The 18,800-nt window shown below is 45.9% G+C and overlaps 2 protein-coding genes across 2 annotated transcripts; one reads left to right on the top strand and one right to left on the bottom strand.

The window, feature by feature from the left end:
- The first annotated feature begins 1,016 nt into the window (after positions 1–1,016).
- Positions 1,017–11,318, top strand: NDUFC2 (NADH:ubiquinone oxidoreductase subunit C2). Its single transcript, XM_008968255.5, has 3 exons — positions 1,017–1,573; positions 8,039–8,182; positions 11,137–11,318. Exons 1-3 carry the CDS (start codon positions 1,408–1,410, stop codon positions 11,184–11,186), a joined length of 360 nt encoding a protein of 119 aa, XP_008966503.2. The 5' UTR covers positions 1,017–1,407; the 3' UTR covers positions 11,187–11,318.
- Positions 11,319–16,862: 5,544 nt separating this feature from the next.
- On the bottom strand, positions 16,863–18,261 carry THRSP (thyroid hormone responsive). Its single transcript, XM_003805157.4, has one exon. It carries the CDS (start codon positions 17,301–17,303, stop codon positions 16,863–16,865), a length of 441 nt encoding a protein of 146 aa, XP_003805205.1. The 5' UTR covers positions 17,304–18,261.
- Between the last annotated feature and the right edge of the window lie 539 nt (positions 18,262–18,800).

Below are 18,800 nucleotides of genomic sequence, written 5' to 3'. Positions count from 1 at the left end.
AATTACAGTAAAAGGTGGTTGTTATCTATTGTTAGCAGGGGAGGGGGTCACAAGGTACATGATGGGGAGATCATAAGACTTATTGTCCAGAAGAAGAATGTCACAAGGATGGTTGATCAGTTAAGGTAGGGCAGGGACCAGTCACAATGGTGGAATGGTGGAATGTTTGTTAATCAGTTAAGGCAGGAAGTGGCTGTTTTACTTCTTTTGTGGGTTTTTGGCTGCCCCAGACTTCTTGGCTCTTGCAGGCCATCTGGACGCATATGTGCAAGTCACAGGGGTTACAATGGTTGAGCTTCGGCTGAGAGGCCTGACAGCAGAGACTGGAAAATTGCTTAACAGAATTATAAATTCCTTCTTTCATTACTCAAACCTTTTTTTTTTTCTTTTTGAGACGAAGTTTCGCTCTTGTTGACCAGGCTGGAATGCAATGGTGCGATCTCGGCTCACTGCAACCTCCGCCTCCCAGGTTCAAGCGATTCTCCTCCCTCAGCTTCCCGAGCAGCCGATTATGCTGCCTCAGCCTTCCCAGTAGCTGGGACTACAGGCACCCGCCACCACGCCCAGCTAATTTTTTGTATTTTTCGTAGAGATGGGATTTCACCATGTTGGCCAAGCTGGTCTTGAACTCCTGAAGTGATCCGCTCACTTCAGCCTCCCAAAGTGATGGGATTACAGGCGTGAGTGACGGCGCCTGGCCTCATTACTCAAACCTTTAGGGAACACCTCCTCACTCAGCCATGTGTAAGGACGTGAAGACCCAGAGGTGAAACATTTTAGGGTGCTGCCTCCGAATCTGAATTTCAACAATAGACTAAAACGATCCAGTCCTGGGCTTCTCTAAATTCTTTTGTTGCTGGCCAGACCTTAATTTTAGGCTTTGGAGGGTGTGTCTATGCGAATGAACGACTGAAAACTCAGAAAACGAAAACTAGCTTTTATGGAATTTCAATTAATTACGTTTATCAAAACTACGCATCATGCCCATTTGTGGGTATTGGATGAAAAGATAAATCTTTCCAGAAGGGGCAGGGGAGGGAGAGGCAATTCTGGTTGGGGAAGTTGGGAGAAAAGAAAATCAGTATCTCCTAGTCTTCGCCCAGTTTGGCTCGTTTGGGGTACTCCTCGACCCCGCGTTACCAGGCCCGTGAATCCCACTCCCACCAGAGAATTTGCGCGGGCGGACGAGCAAAGTGAAACTTAGTAGCCCGGAACTTCGCGTGCGGGGTTCCCGCAGCAACACGCACCGGGAAGCGTTTAGGCGCTGCACCGCGCTGCGCCGTGCCCGTGAGTCCGGCGCGCAGAGGAGGAGGAGAAAGCTGACCGCTTAGGCCCTGGTAGTGGTCGTCGTGGTTTTCCTTGTAGTTCGTGGTCTGAGACCAGGCCTCAAGTGGAAACGGCGTCACCATGATCGCACGGCGGAACCCAGAACCCTTACGGTTTCTGCCGGATGAGGCCCGGAGCCTGCCCCCGCCCAAGCTGACCGACCCGCGGCTCCTCTACATCGGCTTCTTGGGCTACTGCTCCGGCCTGATTGATAACCTGATCCGGCGGAGGCCGGTCGCGACGGCTGGTGAGTGCTGCGCGGCCGGGATCGGCTGGGAGGAGAGGGGGTCGTAGGGCTGCAGACTGGCCCGGCCGTAGGCCCCCCTGAGGTGCTCTGCTTTTCCGTGCCTTTTTGCCTAGCTGGCCCCATCTCGCCTTTCCGGGGAGTCCGCGCCCCATTAGCTCTTTAGAATCAAGCAGAGCCAGAGTGTCATTTGGCACTTGAAGAAACTGAGGTGCAGTGAAGCAGGAACGGAGTCTGTGAAGGACCCGAAACTACTCTCCTCAGTTCGTGTTGTGCTGTGTGCACAAATGAGCCATGACTCCATGCCATGCACTACTCACACTGTGGGCATTATTGATAGCATTTCGGCCTTAAAACACTTTTAGGGATGTATTATTAACAACGAGGAAACCGAGCCTAACAGATTAACAGCAGCTTGCCCAAGGTCATATGGCTATTAAGTAGCAGAGCTTGGGTTTTTTTTTTTTTTTTTTTTTTTTGACCTCTGAATGGATATTGGACACCAGTGCTTCTCAAACTTAATGTGCATACGAATAGCATAGGTGTCTTGTTAAAATTCGGATTCTGGGCTGCGCGAGGTGGCTCACACCTGTAATCCCAGCGCCTTGGGAGGCCGTGGCGGGCGGATCGCCTGAGCTCAGGAATTCAATACCAGTACGGGCAACAGGGCGAAAACCCGTCCCTACAAAAAAATACAAAAGTTAGCCGGGCGTGGTGGTGCACGCCTGTGGTCCCACGCAGAGGGAGGCTGAGGCAGGAGGGTCGTTTGAGCCTGGAAGGCAGAGGTTGCAGTAAGCCGAGATTGCACCATTGCACTCCAACCTGGGCAACAAAGTGAGACCCTGTCTCAAAAAAAAAAAAAAAAAAAAAAAAGCGGATCCTGATTCATGAGGTCTGGGGAGGAACTGGATGTTAACAACAAGCGCTCAAACACTGCTGCTGCTGGTCTGAGGACCACGGTTTGAATAGGAGGCTCTAAACCAGTGTGCTGTACTTCCCAGTAGTATGTCACTGGCCTCCTATCAGAGACACTGACTATTCTGATAATAACCACCACAGTAGCTTTGCTAAGCTCTATGGATTTCCAGAGGGAAAAGAGGAGAGGAACTTTGGAAGAGGGGTCTTTGAAGTTAACTTTGATTATCAGGCAGGACTGAGAGACAGACAGCTTTCTAGGCCCGTGGGGCTAGTGGGAGCTAATGGGGGCAAGGACCTCTGAATGGAGGGTGTTTGATGATTGAGTGAGTGTTCAGGTTTAGATAAAACTGCAAGGGAGATTTTAGCAGAGCATGGCAATTTATTTTCTAGGCAGTCAGGAACTTTGTAAGCTTTTGAGAGCTGCAAGGGTGCAGTGATGAGCTCTGTATTTTAAAAAGTCATCTTTGTCAGCAATGTGAGGCGTTGATTGGAGCCAAGAAGCACAATCAGGAAAAAAGCTCAGGCAATGGTTCAGGCAATTAGGAGTCACCACACTTGTACCTCTTTTGCCTTCTTACAGCTGTATGTCATGCCTGAAGGTCAGCTCCTAACCCATCAAATCCCACATTTCCAGTGCTCAAATAGTATTGAAGTCCTATCTCCCTTGGACATAACTCCTCACTTCAGAAAGGAGTCATCTTTGTCCGTTTATGCCTCTGAGGACTCGAGGTTTTCCCTTTTCATCACCACTTCATATTTGCCCAAGACTGTCACTTGGTGTAATGAAAAGAGCTCCACTTTGGAACTAAACAAACTTGCTCACTAGGCACAGGCACTGTGGTTCACACCTGTAATCCCAGCACTTTGGGAGACCAAGGCAGGAACATCTCTTGAGGCCAGGAGTTCAAGACCAGCCTGGGCAACATAGTGAGACCCTGTCTCTACAAAAAAATTAAAAAAATTAGCCAGGCATGGTGATGTGCACTTGTAGTCCCAGGTACTCAGGAAGCTAAGGGAGGAGAATCACTTGAGCCCGGGAGGTTGAGGCTGCAGCGAGCCACGATTGCACCACTGCACTCCAGCCTGGGCAACAAAGTTGAGACCTTGTCTCCAATAAATAAATAAATAAACAGACTTGCTCTGCTGCTTTCCAGCTGTGTCACTTTGGGCAAGTTACGTGGTCAGGTCGATCAGAGCCAAAGTTTCCTCATCTATAAAATAAGAATAATTAATTTTTGCATATTTGTTGTGAGAATTGAGTGAGATTCTGTAGGTAAAATGTCTGACATGCAAAAGGTGCTGGACAGAGTTCCCCTTCCTTAGCTCTTGTTATGCAAACAGTTTACCATATATTTGTAAATTGTTCATTTACAGAACGCTTTTTTTTTTTTTGAGACAGGGTCTCACTCTGTCACCCAGGCTAGAGGGCAGTGGTGCAATCATGGCTCACTGCAGCCTCGACCTCCTGGGCTCAGGCGATCCTCCTATCCTAGCCTTCCAAGTAGCTGGGACTACAGGTACATACCACCAGGCCTGGCCAATTTTAAAATTTTTTGTAGAGATGGGGTCTTGCCATCTTGGCCAGGCTGGTCTCAAACTTCTGGCCTCAAGTGATCCTGCCACCTCGGCCTCCCAGAGTGCTGGGGTTATAGGTGTGAGCCACTGTGCCTGGCCTTACTTAACTGTTTCTCTGTTATGTGCCCTATGGAGCTCCTAGTGAAATCAGGGAGACAAACAAGTAAACAGTCTGTTGCTGATCTTGGTATGATAGATACATGTTTTGATAGAGGTGGGTGAGCAGAAAGCACTTTAGGAGCACAAAGGAGATACAGTTGGGAGGGAGAATGCTCTAGAGGAAGTAAAGGTTGGCTGAAATGTGACGTATGTACCACTTAATCTCATTGTTAGTTTAGCCGTTTGTGCCTTTCTGGGAGACAGAAGAGTATAGCAGTTAAGAGCATATGCTTTGGGGTTTGACATCACCTCCACCCTACTAGTAATTTGATTCTGAGGAAGTTCCCTATCTCTGAGGACTGGATGAGATAATGAATATAAACTGCTTAGCCCAGGAGTAGGGATCAGACTTCCTGAGTTCCCAGAGCTTCCCTAAATTGCTTTGGAAGATTTAGGTCCTAGGACTTTATTGAAATGGTTGTCCTCAACAGCATTTACTGAATGCATATTGTGTTTATCTAGCTCAGTGTCTAATATCTATAGTAGGTGTTCAGTAAGTATTGAGTGAGGTCAGGTGTGGTGGCTCATGCCTGTAATCCCAGCATTTTGGGAGGCTGAGGCGGCTGGATCACCTGAGGTCAAGAGTTCAAGACCAGCCTGACCAACATGGTGAAACCCTGTCTTTACTAAAAATACAAAAATTAGCCAGGCATGGTGGCACATGCCTGTAATCCCAGCTACTCGGGAGGCTGAGGCTGGAGAATTGCTTGAACCTGGGAGGTGGAGATTGCAGTGAGCCGAGATTGTGCCATTGCACTCCAGCCTGGGCGACAGACTGAGACTCTGTCTTTAAAAAAAAAAAAAAGTAGTATTGAGTGAATAAGTATATGTAGATTACAAGGAATATAAAACATGGTCCCAATCCTCCAAAGGTTTACAGACCAGATGGCCATATCCATTAAAAAGACAAATCGTGGTACAAGATTGTGCATATAGAGTGAAGGTGTGTGTCACATAAATGATGTTTCTAAGAGAGTTGGAGGAGTGGTGGAAGAGATATGGTAGATTTTCAAACTACAGCCCTGGAGAGTACCTGGCATTCTGTGAGTAATGGGATATTCTGGCCGAACACCGTGGCTCACACCTGTAATCCCAACGCTTTGGAAGGCTGAGGTGGGAGGATTGCTTGAGCCCAGGTTTCAAGACCAGCCTGGGAAACACAGGGAAACTTTGTCTCTACAGAAGAAATTTTTTTAAGCTATCTGGACGTGGTGGCATGCACCTGTGATCCCAGCTACTTGGGAGACTGAAGTAAGGGGATCACTTGAGCCTGGGTGGTTGAGGCTGCAGTGAGTGTGATCATGCCTCTGTATTCTAGCCTAAGTGACAGAGCAAGATTCTGTCTCATAATAATGAATATGTCTCATAATAATGAATTTCTATCAATGAAATAAAATTGTGTAGCTCTTTTTCAAATTAGCAGGAAATGTTAAAATAATTCTTTAAGAATAAGACTTTAAAAATAAGTTGTACGTATTTTGGGGGTACATGTGGTATTTTGATACATGCATACAATGTGTAATGTTGAAACTGGGGCAAATGGGACATCCATCACCCCAAACATTCACCCCTTCTTTATGTTGGGAACATTCAAATTCCTCTCCTTCAGCAATTTTGAACTATACAACAAATTATTGTTAACTGTAGTCACCCTACTGTACTATCAATAAATAGAATTTTTTAATAAGTTTTTCTCTCATCATCTGTTTTTTAAAACTTAACCTTCTTGCTGGTTACCACTTAATGTGCCCGAAATTTAGAGTTAGTTGGTATGCTAAGTATAGCCCACAAAATTAAATATTTATTGATCTCTAGTTTATCAGTAATTTATGATGTTCTGCAAAGAGCACAATAGCTGCCGGGGTTAGACTCACTGAGTAAACAATGGGAAAATGATTGTAGATGGGGTGTGCAGGTAGTGAGAGGTAGACCACTAAGAGAGAATGAGGAGAGAGGTTAGGAAAATGGGGCCTTGGCAAGAGGCCAAGCCATGCCTTTAGGGCTAGGATGCTGACATCATCATCTCGAACGCTTATGGAGTCTTTCTGTGAGGAACATGGGTCAGCGTAGAGAGAGTCTGGTTCTGTGTGTCTCTGCAGTCCAGTGGCACATGGGAGAATATGCACTCTTTGGTTTGCTATATGGCGGGTAGCCCATTATGGAAAGCAGTGGCTGTTTGGGGTAAGAGAGAGTGCTCTGTCCAGTTCTAGAACATAGGAATATTTTTCATTTTTATTGTTTTATACATTTTCAGAAATACTTTTATATGCATATGTCTTGTTTTATATGCTACTACTGTGAGAAAGATAGGATAGGTCTTTTTTTTGTTTTTTTTTTTTTTGAGACAGAGTCTCATTCTGTCGCCCAGGCTAGAGTTCAGTGGTGTGATCTTGGCTCACTGCAATCTCCACCTCCTGGCTTCAAGCGATTCTCCAGCCTCAGCCTCCTGAGTAGCTGGGACTACAGGTGCGTGCTACCACGCCCGGCTAATTTCTGTATTTTTAGTAGAGACGGGGTTTCACCATGTTGGCCAGGCTGGTCTTGAACTCCTGACCTCAGGTGATCCACCCACCTCAGCCTCCCAAAGTGCTGGGATTACAGTTGTGAGCCACCACGCCCAGCCAGGATAGGTCTTGTCTATGTTTTAGAGGTAGTAAATTGAATTGCCCAAGGCTGTTCATTCATTTATTAAATAAATATTAAGTGCTATATGCTAAAATATACATTGCATGTAATATTTTAGATTTGTTAACCTTTAAAGAAGTGATAATGTGGGCCGAGTGTGGTGGCTCATTCCTGTAATCCTAACACTTTGGGAGGCTGAGGCAGGGGGATCGCTTGAGCCCAGGAGTTCAAGACCAGTCTGGGAAACATAGCAAGACCCCTCTTAAAAGAAAAAAGAAAGAAAGAAAGAAAGAAAGAAAAAAGGCATGGTGGTGCACGTTTTTGGTCCCAGCTACTTGGGAAGCTGAGGTGAGAGGATTGCTTGAGCCTAGGAGGTTGAGGCTGCAGTGAACTGTGATTGTGCCACTGCACGCCAGCCTGGGCGACAGAGCTAGACCCTGTCTCAAAAAAAAAAAAAGAATATGTAGGATGTCTCAAAGTCAAGGATCAAGGTGGTTTGTTCAGAATAGCTTTTTTTTTTTTTTTTTTTTTGAGACAGAGCCTCACTCCGTGCCCCAGGCTGGAGTGCAATGGCGCGATCTCGGCTCACTGCAGCCTCTGCCTCCCGGGTTCTAACAATTCTCCTGCCTCAGCCACCCGAGTAGTTGGGATTACAGGTGCCCACCACCACGTCTGGCTGATTTTTGTATTTTTAGTAGAAACAGGGTTTCACCATGTGAACTGATCTTGTACTCCTGACCTCAGGTGATCCACCTGCCTCAGCCTCCCAAAGTGCTGGGATTACAGGCGTGAGCCACTGAGCCCAGTGCTTTTTTTATTTTTATTTTTTTAAGAAATGCCATAACAGGCCAGGCGCTTTGTCACCAAGGCTGGAGTGCAATGGCGCAATATCAGCTTACTGCAACCTCTGCCTCCCAGGTTCCAATGATTCGCCTGCCTCAGCCTCCCAAGTAGCTGAGACTACAGGCACCCGCCACCACCCCCAGCCAAATTTTGTATTTTTAGTAGAGACAGGGTTTCACCATGTTGGCCAGGCTGGTCTTGAACTCCTGACCTCAGGTGATCCACCTGTCTTGGCCTCCCAAAGTGCTGGGATTACAGGTGTGAGCCACTGCGTCCAGCCAAAAATGTAACTCTTAATACACATGGACTAATTTTTGCTTTCTTTGGGATTTGTCATTTGAATTTCAGGTTTGCATCGCCAGCTTCTATATATTACGGCCTTTTTTTTTGCTGGATATTATCTTGTAAAACGTGAAGACTACCTGTATGCTGTGAGGGACCGTGAAATGTTTGGATATATGAAATTACATCCAGAGGATTTTCCTGAAGAAGGTATTTCAAGTTAATTTTAGATAATCTGTGTTTACTGTATTATTATTTTCCCTGGTTAATCTTATCCATGTGTATGGCTTTAGATACCTTCTAAATTCTGTTGACTCCCACATCTTAGTCTATAGACCAAAATTCTCTTGAATTAATATATCCAGTTTCTGTCTGACTACCTCTGTGTCCTTTGGACAGCAAACAAAACTCATATCCCCTCTGCCTTCCCAAATCTCCTGCTCCTCTGTGTCCTGCTTCAGAGAATGGCACTACTGTCCACCTGGACACTCAAGCCAGAAGCCTGAGAATCATCAAGTCTTTCTCTTTCACTTCCCATTAGTCATCAGGTCTTATCAGTTCTACTTCCTAAATATTTCTTAACTTTGAACTCTCCTCTCCCACTACCACTACCCTGGTTCAGGCCTTGATAATCTCTTGCTTGGACTGTTGCACTTGCCTCTTAACTCACCACTTGCTTTGGTCTTATTTCCAATGACAGCAAATCTGATCACATCTGTTTAAAATAGTCATCCGGCCGGTCGCAGTGGCTCACGCCTGTAATCCCAGCACTTTGGGGGGCCGAGTGGGGCAGATCACCTGAGGTCAGGAGTTTGAGACCAGCCTGGCCAACATGGTGAAACCCTGTCTCTATTAGAAATACAAAAATTAGCCGGGCATGATGGCAGGTGCCTGTAATCCCAGCTACTTGGGAGGCTGAGGCAGGAGAATCGCTTGAACCTGGGAGACGGAGGTTGCAGTGAGCTGAGATCGCGCCATTGCACTCCAGCCTGGGTGTCACAGCAAGACTGTGTCTCAAAAAATAAAATTAAATTAAAATAAATAAGTCATCCATTGCCTAGTGGATAAAATCCAGACTCCTTAGGATGGCTCATTTACTCCAGGTTAGCTAATTGCCTGTCCTCTGGTAGAAACACTTTACCCACATTCTTATCTACCATATGATATACACATGTGTGTGTTCTTCATGGATTGTGGCTTCGTCTTTGTTTCCCCAGCCTCTTGTATAGAGCCTACACATAGCAGGCACTTATGCATAATAGTGGATATGAACCGTATGGAACACTTCCTCATTCCTCATCACTCATCATTTGCCTGGTGAAATGCTTTGTCCCGAACCTGCACTATATTGCTTTATACATGTTGTACCTTCTTCCTGCTATGTTATTCTTCCTCTTGCCCCTGTTTCCACCCCATCCACCTAGCAAATTTCTGCTTTTATTATCTCAGTGAAGCTTTCACCCAGCTACAGTCAGGCATTCCCTCAGGGTGCTCTATCTCTAGTCTGCTATGAATCTATTAATAGTTGTAATATAACTTTTCTCACCTGTGTTTTACACACATATACACAACACAGACGTGCACATATATGAGTCTCTGTAGGCTGGGAGTTTAACTACTACGACAGTTTTTTTTGGTCTCCCCAGGGGTTTGGCACACATAGCCTTATTAAATGTGTAAATGAATGAGTATAGAAAACATTTGAACTTGTAAACATAAATAGATTTTCCCCAGTCTCGGCAACATAGTGAGACCTCATCTCTACAGAAAATTAAAAAATTAGCTGGGTGTGGTGGCACATGCCTATAGACCCAGTGACTTGGGAGGCTGAGGCAGGAGGATTACTTGAGCCTGGGAGGACAAGGTGCCGTGAGCCGTGATCACACCACTGCATTCCAGCCTAGGTGACAGAGCGAGACCCTGTCTCAAAAAAAAAAAAAAAAAAATTCTTCTGTTAATGTAAATGCGTGATATAAAACATTTAAATTTCATTACACTGAATGATTTCTAAGGTCTTATTTAGCTCTAAAATTTTATTACTCTTTAATATTCCCACAGCCTTCAGTCACATATATGATATTTATGGTGAATCAGAAAGATACAGTTTCTTTTTTTGCCAAAGAAGAGCTTAAAGACTAGCACAAAGCCATGAATAGTGGATGTATCGGGAATGCATAATACCCAGAACCGTTAAATGTTAGAGCTGGAAGTCATCTTGGATATATTGATTACTAGGAGTGAGGCCCAGTGGCTGAGGAGTCTTCAGTCTCAGACCTCTGGCTCTTTGCCTAGACATAGTTCCATGAGTTCCCTGTGTCTGCAGGAGTGTGTATAGCTTCAGGGCTCATTCTGCTTCTGAGCTGCAGATTAGTGGCAGTTGTGCCAAAAGCCTCATGCACAGACAGTGGGAGCCCGGAGAGCTTGACCACATTGGCTGTTGGCCTCTCCTAGCTGACCTGTGCCCCTCTGTGTTTATTTCTTCCTTCACCTCTTCAGTCAGGATACTCCTGGCAGCACCTTGTCCCTCTTGGCAGCCATTTGGTTGTCATCACAGATTCCTCCAAAGTTATTCTTCAGTCAATGAAAGAAAATCCTTCAGTGATTACCAAGCCATAGTCAAGGACAAGAAAATAAGGGAATTCTTAGGGGTTTGTCTTAGTCCGTTTGGCCTACTATAACAAAATGCCTTAAACTGGGTAATTAAAAAATTTTTTTTTAACTTTGTTTTTCTTACCACCTGTATAATTGCAGAATAGACTGGGTAATATATAAATAATAGAAATTTATTGCTTGCAATTCTGGAGGCTGGGAAGTCCAAGATCAGGGTACCAGCACAGTTGGTGTCTGCTGAGGGCCCCCTCTGCTTCATAGATGATGCCATCTTGCTGTGTCCTCACATGGTAGAAGAGGCAAACAAGGTCCCCTAAGCCGATCCCACTCATGAGGACAGAGCCTTTGTGACCTAATCACCTCCCAAAGTCCTAACCTCTTAATATCGTTATCTTGGGGGTTACATTTCAATTTATGAACTTTGGGGGGACATGAACATTCAGACCACAGCATGATTTCAATCGTAAGATTAGTGAGTGTTAATTTTCGTTTAGGAAATACAATTTTTAAAACATATTTTTAAAATAAATCTTTTATGATCTTTCCTTTTATAGATAAGAAAACATATGGTGAAATTTTTGAAAAATTCCATCCAATACGTTGAAGTCTTCAAGATGCTTGCTCCAGTTTCACTGATACCTGCTGTTTCTGAATTTGATGGAACATGTTTCTTATGACAGTTGAAGCTTATGCTAATCTGTATGTTGACACCTTGTAATTAAAATACTTACCATGAGTACTCTGACTCTTTTTATTGTTGTAAGAAAAATAGTTCATCAGAGAATGGTCAGTTTCCATTCACCCATCTGAAAGATTTTAAGATGAGGTTGAATTCTAGTTTAGAGTTAGCAGACTACCCAAATCTGGCCCACTGCCAATAAAGTCTCATTGGAACACAGCCATGCTCATTTGTTTACATGTTGTTTATGGCGACTGCCATGCTACAAGAGCAGAATTGAGTAGTTGTGATAGAGACCTATGGCCTGCAAAGCCTAATTAATATGTAGCCCTTTCAGAAAAGGTTTGCCTGCCCCTGTCCTAGTGCAAAGTGAATTTAGAGTGAGCCAGATTATGGAGGATTCTGTGACTCTTGCCAAATAATTTTGACTTCATCCTGTAGGTATTAAGTCATTAAGGCGTTTTAAATCATACAGTCAGGTTTGTATTTCTGAGCTGTCTATAATGAATGATATAGAAGGTGGTTTCGAAGGAGGAGACTCCAGACAAGGAAAACAGAAATCTTATGTTGCCAAGTTGTCTTTGCTCTTAGGTGGGTTATCCTGGAGAAAATGGACTCAGGAGCTAATACTGTCTACAGTGGAGCTTGGTGCAATTAGAAGCAAAAGACTGTACCTAACTGGAATGAGGTTACTTTTTATGGCTTATCAAATGCTTGTCCTGGCCCGATGCAGTGGCTCATGCCTGTAATCCCAGCACTTTGAGAGGCTGAGGCAGGGCAGATTGCGTGAGCCCAGGAGTTCGAGACCAACTTGGGCAACATGGTGAAACACTGTCTCTACATAAAATACAAAAATTAGCTGGGCGTGGTGGCATGTTCCTGCAATCCCAGCTACTCATAAGGCTGAGGTGGGAGGATCTATTGAGCCCTGGAATTCGAGGATGCAATTAATTGTGATTGTGTCACAGTTCACTGCAGCCTGGGTGACACTCCAGCCTGGGTGACAAAGGAGACCCCGTCAAAAAAAAAGTACTTGTCCCAAAAGTTTTTGTTTCCTAGCTTAGAATTTATAATCAGATTAGGTTTTGGAGATAAAGTATATGTGGTTTTTTGTTTTTTTTTTTGAGACAGTCTTGCTCTGTCATCAGGCTGGAGTGCAGTGGCGCAATTTCGGCTCACTGCAACCTCCACCTCCTGGGTTCAAGCAATTCTCCTGCCTCAGCCTCCCGAGTAGCTGGGACTACAGGTGCATGCCACGACGCCCAGCTGATTTTTGTGTTTTTAGTAGAGACGGGGTTTCACCATGTTGGCCAAGATGGTCTCAATCTCTTGACCTTGTGATCCACCTGCCTTGGCCTTCCAAAGTGTTGGAATTACAGGCGTGAGCCACCGCGCCTGGTCTATATGTGATTTCAAATTAGGTGGCCTTATAAATATAAGCAGATGGTTTCTGGGCAAAATCAAATGATTTCTGTCTCTATTTTCTTGAGTACCAATTGTAAAAACTGAAATTAGGTTGAAGAAAGTGCTTTAGAAATAATAAAGATGTACAAATACAAGGCTTTGGATTTTTTATTAGTTCTGCAATAAATAATAGGTTTATAGTTCACCTGTTGTTGACCTCATCAGTGGTCGCCAAGTAAGAGGGTGAATCACTCATCCCAAGAGACACTGCTACCTCTTAGCTCTGGAGGGTAAAAAGCAAGGGCCAGAGCAAATACATTGGGGAGAGGGGGAGAAAAAAAAAATCAGGCTATTTTAATAGCCTTCACATGCCAAGTGCTTTTGATTCATCATGTTTAGTTTTCATAAGCTTGTGAGGTAGATAATATTATCCCCATTTTATAGATGAGGGAATTTAGGCTCCAATGGGTTAAATAACTTGTACAAGTACACATACTGAATGACTGCCATGAGGAGGGATGTGAATTTTGGTCACGTGCCAACACCTACACTCTTCCTACCATACCACACTGGACAGGTAACTGTCTAGTCCCTCCTGAACCACTGGTCACCTCCCCAAGCTGTTAAGAGGAGCGAGGGGAGCAGTGAATAGCAACAGACATTCTAAAGGTGAGCCAGTGACTGGAATCCAGGAATTGGTGCTCAGGAGGTAGAGAAGCATCCCGGAGAACTGAGCCGCCTTCACTTCTGGCTGCAGGTCTAGGCCTTTCTGCTCTCATCATTGGCTAGTGAACTGCTCCGCCGGCCTCATCAAAGAGTCTGTCTTCTATCATGTGAAGGGATCTGTGGAGTGAAGAAATTTTTAAAAGGCCAAGTCAGTATCAATTCAAACAACCAAGATACTGTCACATGCCCATTGAAGCAGGAAGAACAATGCTGATGTTGCTGTTGGAAAACTGGCAGTGCCTCAGCACTGTAAGGAGAATCCTAGGTTGTCAGAGCTGGAATAACTCATTTGATTTCTCTGCTATATTTTACTAACAGGGAAACAGATACAGAAAGGTAAGATAAGTTGTCTAGGGCCGGGCGTGGTGGCTCACGCCTGTAATCCCAGCACTTTGGGAGGTCAAGGTGGGTGGATCATTTGAGGTCAGGAGTTCGAGACCAGCCTGGCCAACATGGTGAAACCCTGTCTCTACTAAAAGTACAAAAATTAGCCGGGCATGGTGGCGTGAGCCTGTAATCCCAGCTACTCGGGAGGCTGAGGCAGGAGACTTGCTTGAATCTGGGAGGCAGAGGTTGTAGTGAGCCAAGGTGGCACCACTGCACTCCAGCCTGGGTGACAAGAGCAAGACTCCATCTCAAAAAAAAAAAAAAAAAAAAAAAAAAAAAAAAAGGTTGGGTGCGGTGGCTCACGCCTGTAATCCCAGCACTTTGGGAAGCCGAGCGGGGAGGATCACAAGGTCAGGAGATCGAGACCATCTTGGCCAACATGGTGAAACCCCATCTCTACTAAAAATACAAAAAATTAGCTGGGTGTAGTGGCGTGCACCTGTAGTCCCAACTACTCGGGTGGCTGAGGCAGGAGAATTGCTTGAATCCGGGAGGTGGAGGTTGCAGTGAGCTGAGATCGTGCCACTGCACTCCAGCCTGGCAATAGGGTGAGACTCCATCTCAAAAAAAAAGTTGTCTAGGATAATACAGAAGTCAATGGAAGAGCCAGAACAAGAGCCCAGATTTTTAACTGTTGCTATACCATATTGCCTCTGAATGAAAATCAGGTTAGGGTGTGTTGAAACCTTATAGCGTAGAGTTGCTGCTCTGGCCTTTGAAGCAACTGAGTGAGTCAGAGTGTGGTTTCTACCCACTCTGTCATGCCCAGTTCCCACTTTGAGCCCACTCTGCAAAAGTCTAAGGCTCTAAGGAACACCACTGTAGAGGAAAAGAATTAGACTAATTAGGCCAGGGTTCACATCTTGGCTGTTATTTACTGAGTAAACTTGGACTCATTTTACTTCTCAGGCCTCCAGTTTTCTCATCTGCAAAAGGGAATGATAGGCTGGGCGCGGTGGCTCATGCCTGTAATCCCAGCACTTCGGGAGGCCGAGGCAGGTGGATCACGAGGTCAGGAGTTCAAGACAAGCCTGGCCAACATGGTGAAACCCGGTCTCTACTAAAGATTTTTTAAAAATTAGCTGGGTGTGGTGGCACACGCCTGTAATCCCAGCTACTTGGGAGGCTGAGGAAAATCTCTTGAACCTGGGAGGCGGAGGTGGCAGTGAGCTGAGATTGCACATTGCACTCCAACCTGGGGGACAGGGTGAGACTCTGTCTCAAAATTTTAAAAGGTGGGGGGGGGATGATAATTCCATTAGATAATGGATATGCAAAGTGATCTTAAAACTATTCAAATGCCAGTTGTTAGTTTTACTACCACTGTTATTATTCAGTGAAGAAGCTGAAACCCAGAGAAATGAATTAGCTTGCCCAAGGCCCCACAGCTCATTAGTGATAGAATCAGAACGTGAACCCAGAGCTGTTGACACAGCCCAGTCTAATTCAAGAAGAACCTCTGTGAGGCAACTCAGGGAGCCTCAACGGGAGAGGGAAGAAGGGTTGAGGTTGACAGTTTGGGTTTGAAGCGGGAGAAGGAAAAACGGCTGAGAAAATGCCTGGAGCAGAGCTCTCCATAGGCTCTATGTTTGGGGGTCCATGTTTATTCCGCATAATTACAGAGCAGCCTTCACACAGATTATGAAGATAACACAAAATGGCAGACAGTGGGTACGATGGAAAGAACACTCAGCTCAAAGTTGAGGCCAGTCTTACTTTTGTCTCCTTACTGTGTGACTTTGGGTGAGTCACTTCACCTCTCTGCCTTCAATTTCCATACTAGTAAACTGGGGATGAGAATCTTTTCCTACATAGCTGCATCAGGTGGTTTTGAGATTGCAATGGACGTGGATGTTGTTTACAACTAATGAGACCAGTTTGTGGGAGCAGGGCTGGCAGGTGGCACAGAATCAAAACTGGCAGGTGCTGTGGTCCAATTTCTATTAATACTAGTCTTTATCCATGAGTGAACTAGTGGTGACCATGCTAGGGCCCCTTCCCACCTCCTACCCTCTGCCACCACCTGCTTGTCTAGCTTGCTTCTCATCCACACTCACCACCCCAGCCCCTCTGTGCATAGACATGTAGGCTCAGACTGGAACACATATTCATATGTACATACAACAGGGCTTCCCAACAGGCATGTCTGCATACTCCAGTTTGCCTGGAATGGATTAGAGTGCCATGACTGGTCCCTCGGCTTCCCGTTTGGTGGGTTCCAACCTGGGATGGTCAGAGTGCCCCCAGCCTGTTGTAGCAGTACTGCAAGCAGCCTCACCTATGTATCCCCATGTGCCATATAATAATTTTCCATGTTCTGTGAGTTGAAAAAATGTTAGGAAACACTGTCACACAAATGGAATTCACAATGTTCACTTAAATCAATGTGCATGCCTTAGGTAAGTTTTTTTTTTTTTTGAGATGGAGTCTCCCTCTGTCACCTAGGCTGGAGTGCAGTGGCACAATCTCAGCTCACTGCAACCTCCGCCTCCCAGGTTCATGCCATTCTCCTGCCTCAGCCTCCCGAGTAGCTGGGACTACAGGCACCCACCACCACGCCCAGCTAATTTTTTGTATTTTCAGTAGAGATTGGGTTTCACCATGTTAGCCAGGATGGTCTCAATCTCCTGGCCTCATGATCCGCCCGCCTCGGCCTCCCAAAGTGCTTTGGTGTGAGCCACCGCGCCTGGCCCCTCTTCAATCAAATTCTTAACAAAGTCACTGATGAGAACACACTCATTCAATTCACACATTTACAAGCATTCACATACTAATAAATGCACACATGCACAAACACATATATGTGCATATGAGATATGCCCTCACAGGCCACTTTTCCCTCTGTTTCCATATCACTTCATTGCAATTGCCAATTTGAGGTCAGAAGGATAGTAACACAGGCCTAGTCTTAGGCCCTCCTAGGTTGTGGTCCCAATACCCTGACCCAAGAGTGGCTCTGTCTGAAAGTCAGGCTGTTCCTCTCCCACTGGGTTGCACCACTGCCCCCTCTCCTCTCCTGGAATGTCCCTTTGTAGACTCACACCCACCAGCATGGCCACCATTACCTTCCCTAGTGTCCAAGGTCTACCAAACTTGTCCCGTCATTTCCTGGTATTTCCTTGTCACCTCCTGGGCTTTCTCGGTGAGGTGCATGAGGATGTGATGGAGGCTGGAGAAGTGCAGGTGGAACTGGGCTTCCAGGTCCAGCTCTCCTGAGGCACTCTCGTCCTCGACTTCCTCTGTCTCTGCGGTTCCATTCTCTTCGCCGCCTGCCACCTTGGCCTGCCACTCCTCCCGCGGCAGCAGCCCATGGTCCACATCCACACAGATGGCCTTGAGCATGGTGAAGTAGGTGTAGAGATCAGGGGCCTCAGCCTGGGCCTGGCCCCCAGGCCCACTCAGCTGCACGTCCCGCAGAAGGCTGGGGATCATCACCACCTGCTCCATGTTGTGCACCTCGGCTGCATACCGGTCCATGACGGTCAGCAGGCAGTTCTTGGGGTAACGCTTGGTTAGCACCTGCATGGTTGCTTCCTCTGACACAATGAGACCAGCAGACTGCCCCGCACTATTTCTAGGCTCTCGGCAGATTGACAGGATGCTAATGCCCAGCTGTTGGGTCAACACAGCCCTGTTTTGGGCCAATCCCAGGGCTCAGGCCCCAGCATCTGTATCAGGTGATCCATCTGCCCAGAGACAGATCTGCCAGCCTTCTGCTTGTCATCCCAGCTCTGCATGACTGCCCCAGCAAGAACCCGACTCTTCCTCTGTCAGCTTGCTGAGCCAGTTGGAAGGAAGCTTTTCCCTTTGGCAACTGGTACACTGGACTTCAGGGCAATAAATAATCCTTTCAGGTCACTGGAGACCAAGCTGTCTCTTTGCTGCCTGCTTAGGGCAGCCCTCCAGAGCACAGTTCACTCCTTCAACCCGGGGTGACTCCATTGTGAAATGGAGAGGATTTGAAGTGAAACAGCTTGATGTGGGGCAAGGAACACTGAGGTTGGAGTCAGAAGCCCAGTACTGCAGTTTCCTAGCTGAGTTTTTTTTGTTTGTTTTTTGCTGGCTAACATTTATTGAGCACCTACTGCACATCAGGGTCTGCTGAGCTTTTTCGTGAGTGATCTCATTTAATCTTCACCACAACCCTTGTAAATGTTTTATTTATTTAATTTTTGTAGAGATGGTCTTGCTATGTTGCCCAGTCTGGTTTTGAACTCCTGGACTCAAGCAATCCTCCCACCTCAGCCTCCCAAAGTGCTGGAATTGCAGGTGTGAACCACCAGTATTCCTGTTTTGCCAGTGAGGAAATTTAGGTGCAGACAGCTAAAGTAACTTGCTCAAGGTCCCACTGGGGCTGGGATTCCAGCCCAGGACCACCTCTACCCACCTCCAGGCAGTGCTGTGGACTGACATGAGGTTACATAGTCATACAAGTTAACCAGATCCATATCCTCTGTAAATTTGAGGTGGTGTGAGGATTGAATAAGACAAACTAATAAAAATGCTTTGTATCAGTCCAGACAAGCGGCTGGGATCAAAAGAGGAAAAAAATGCTTTGTAAACCACAAAGCCCAATCCTCAGATGTATTATCTATGCAGATTCTAGATTATTGCTAAGGCTTCTCCCAAATCTAACCAGTCATTCCATAAGCTACAATGCTTCCACTTTATTATTGACCTTTCCTTGGACCAGCAGTCTTGGAAGATAATAATCTTTTGCGTGGTCATATTGTCATAGTTTACAAACTGCATTTGCTATATATTTTTTATTAGATATTTAAGAAAATGGCCGGGCGCAGTGGCTCACGCCTGTAATCCCAGCACTTTGGGAGGCCCAGGCGGGTGGATCACGAGGTCAGGAGATCGAGACCATCTTGGCTAATGTGGTGAAACCCTGTCTCTACTAAAAATACAAAAAATAAGCCGGGCGTGGTGGTGGGCGCCTGCAGTCCCGGCTACTCGGGAGGCTGAGGCAGTAGAATGGCATGAACTCAGAAGGTGGAGCTTGCAGTGAGCTGAGAT

This window comes from Pan paniscus, chromosome 9 (genome assembly GCF_029289425.2).
Source record: "Pan paniscus chromosome 9, NHGRI_mPanPan1-v2.0_pri, whole genome shotgun sequence".
Classification (NCBI taxonomy): Eukaryota; Metazoa; Chordata; class Mammalia; order Primates; family Hominidae; genus Pan; species Pan paniscus.
This window is presented reverse-complemented; position numbering and strand designations above follow the sequence as displayed.

Coding starts and splice junctions, on each gene's coding strand:
- NDUFC2 (XM_008968255.5), top strand. CDS start 1,408: ATGATCGCACGGCGGAACCCAGAACCCTTACGGTTTCTGCCGGATGAG. Junction 1,574..8,038: donor GAGGCCGGTCGCGACGGCTG/GTGAGTGCTGCG, acceptor TTTGAATTTCAG/GTTTGCATCGCCAGCTTCTA. Junction 8,183..11,136: donor AGAGGATTTTCCTGAAGAAG/GTATTTCAAGTT, acceptor TTCCTTTTATAG/ATAAGAAAACATATGGTGAA.
- THRSP (XM_003805157.4), bottom strand. CDS start 17,303: ATGCAGGTGCTAACCAAGCGTTACCCCAAGAACTGCCTGCTGACCGTC.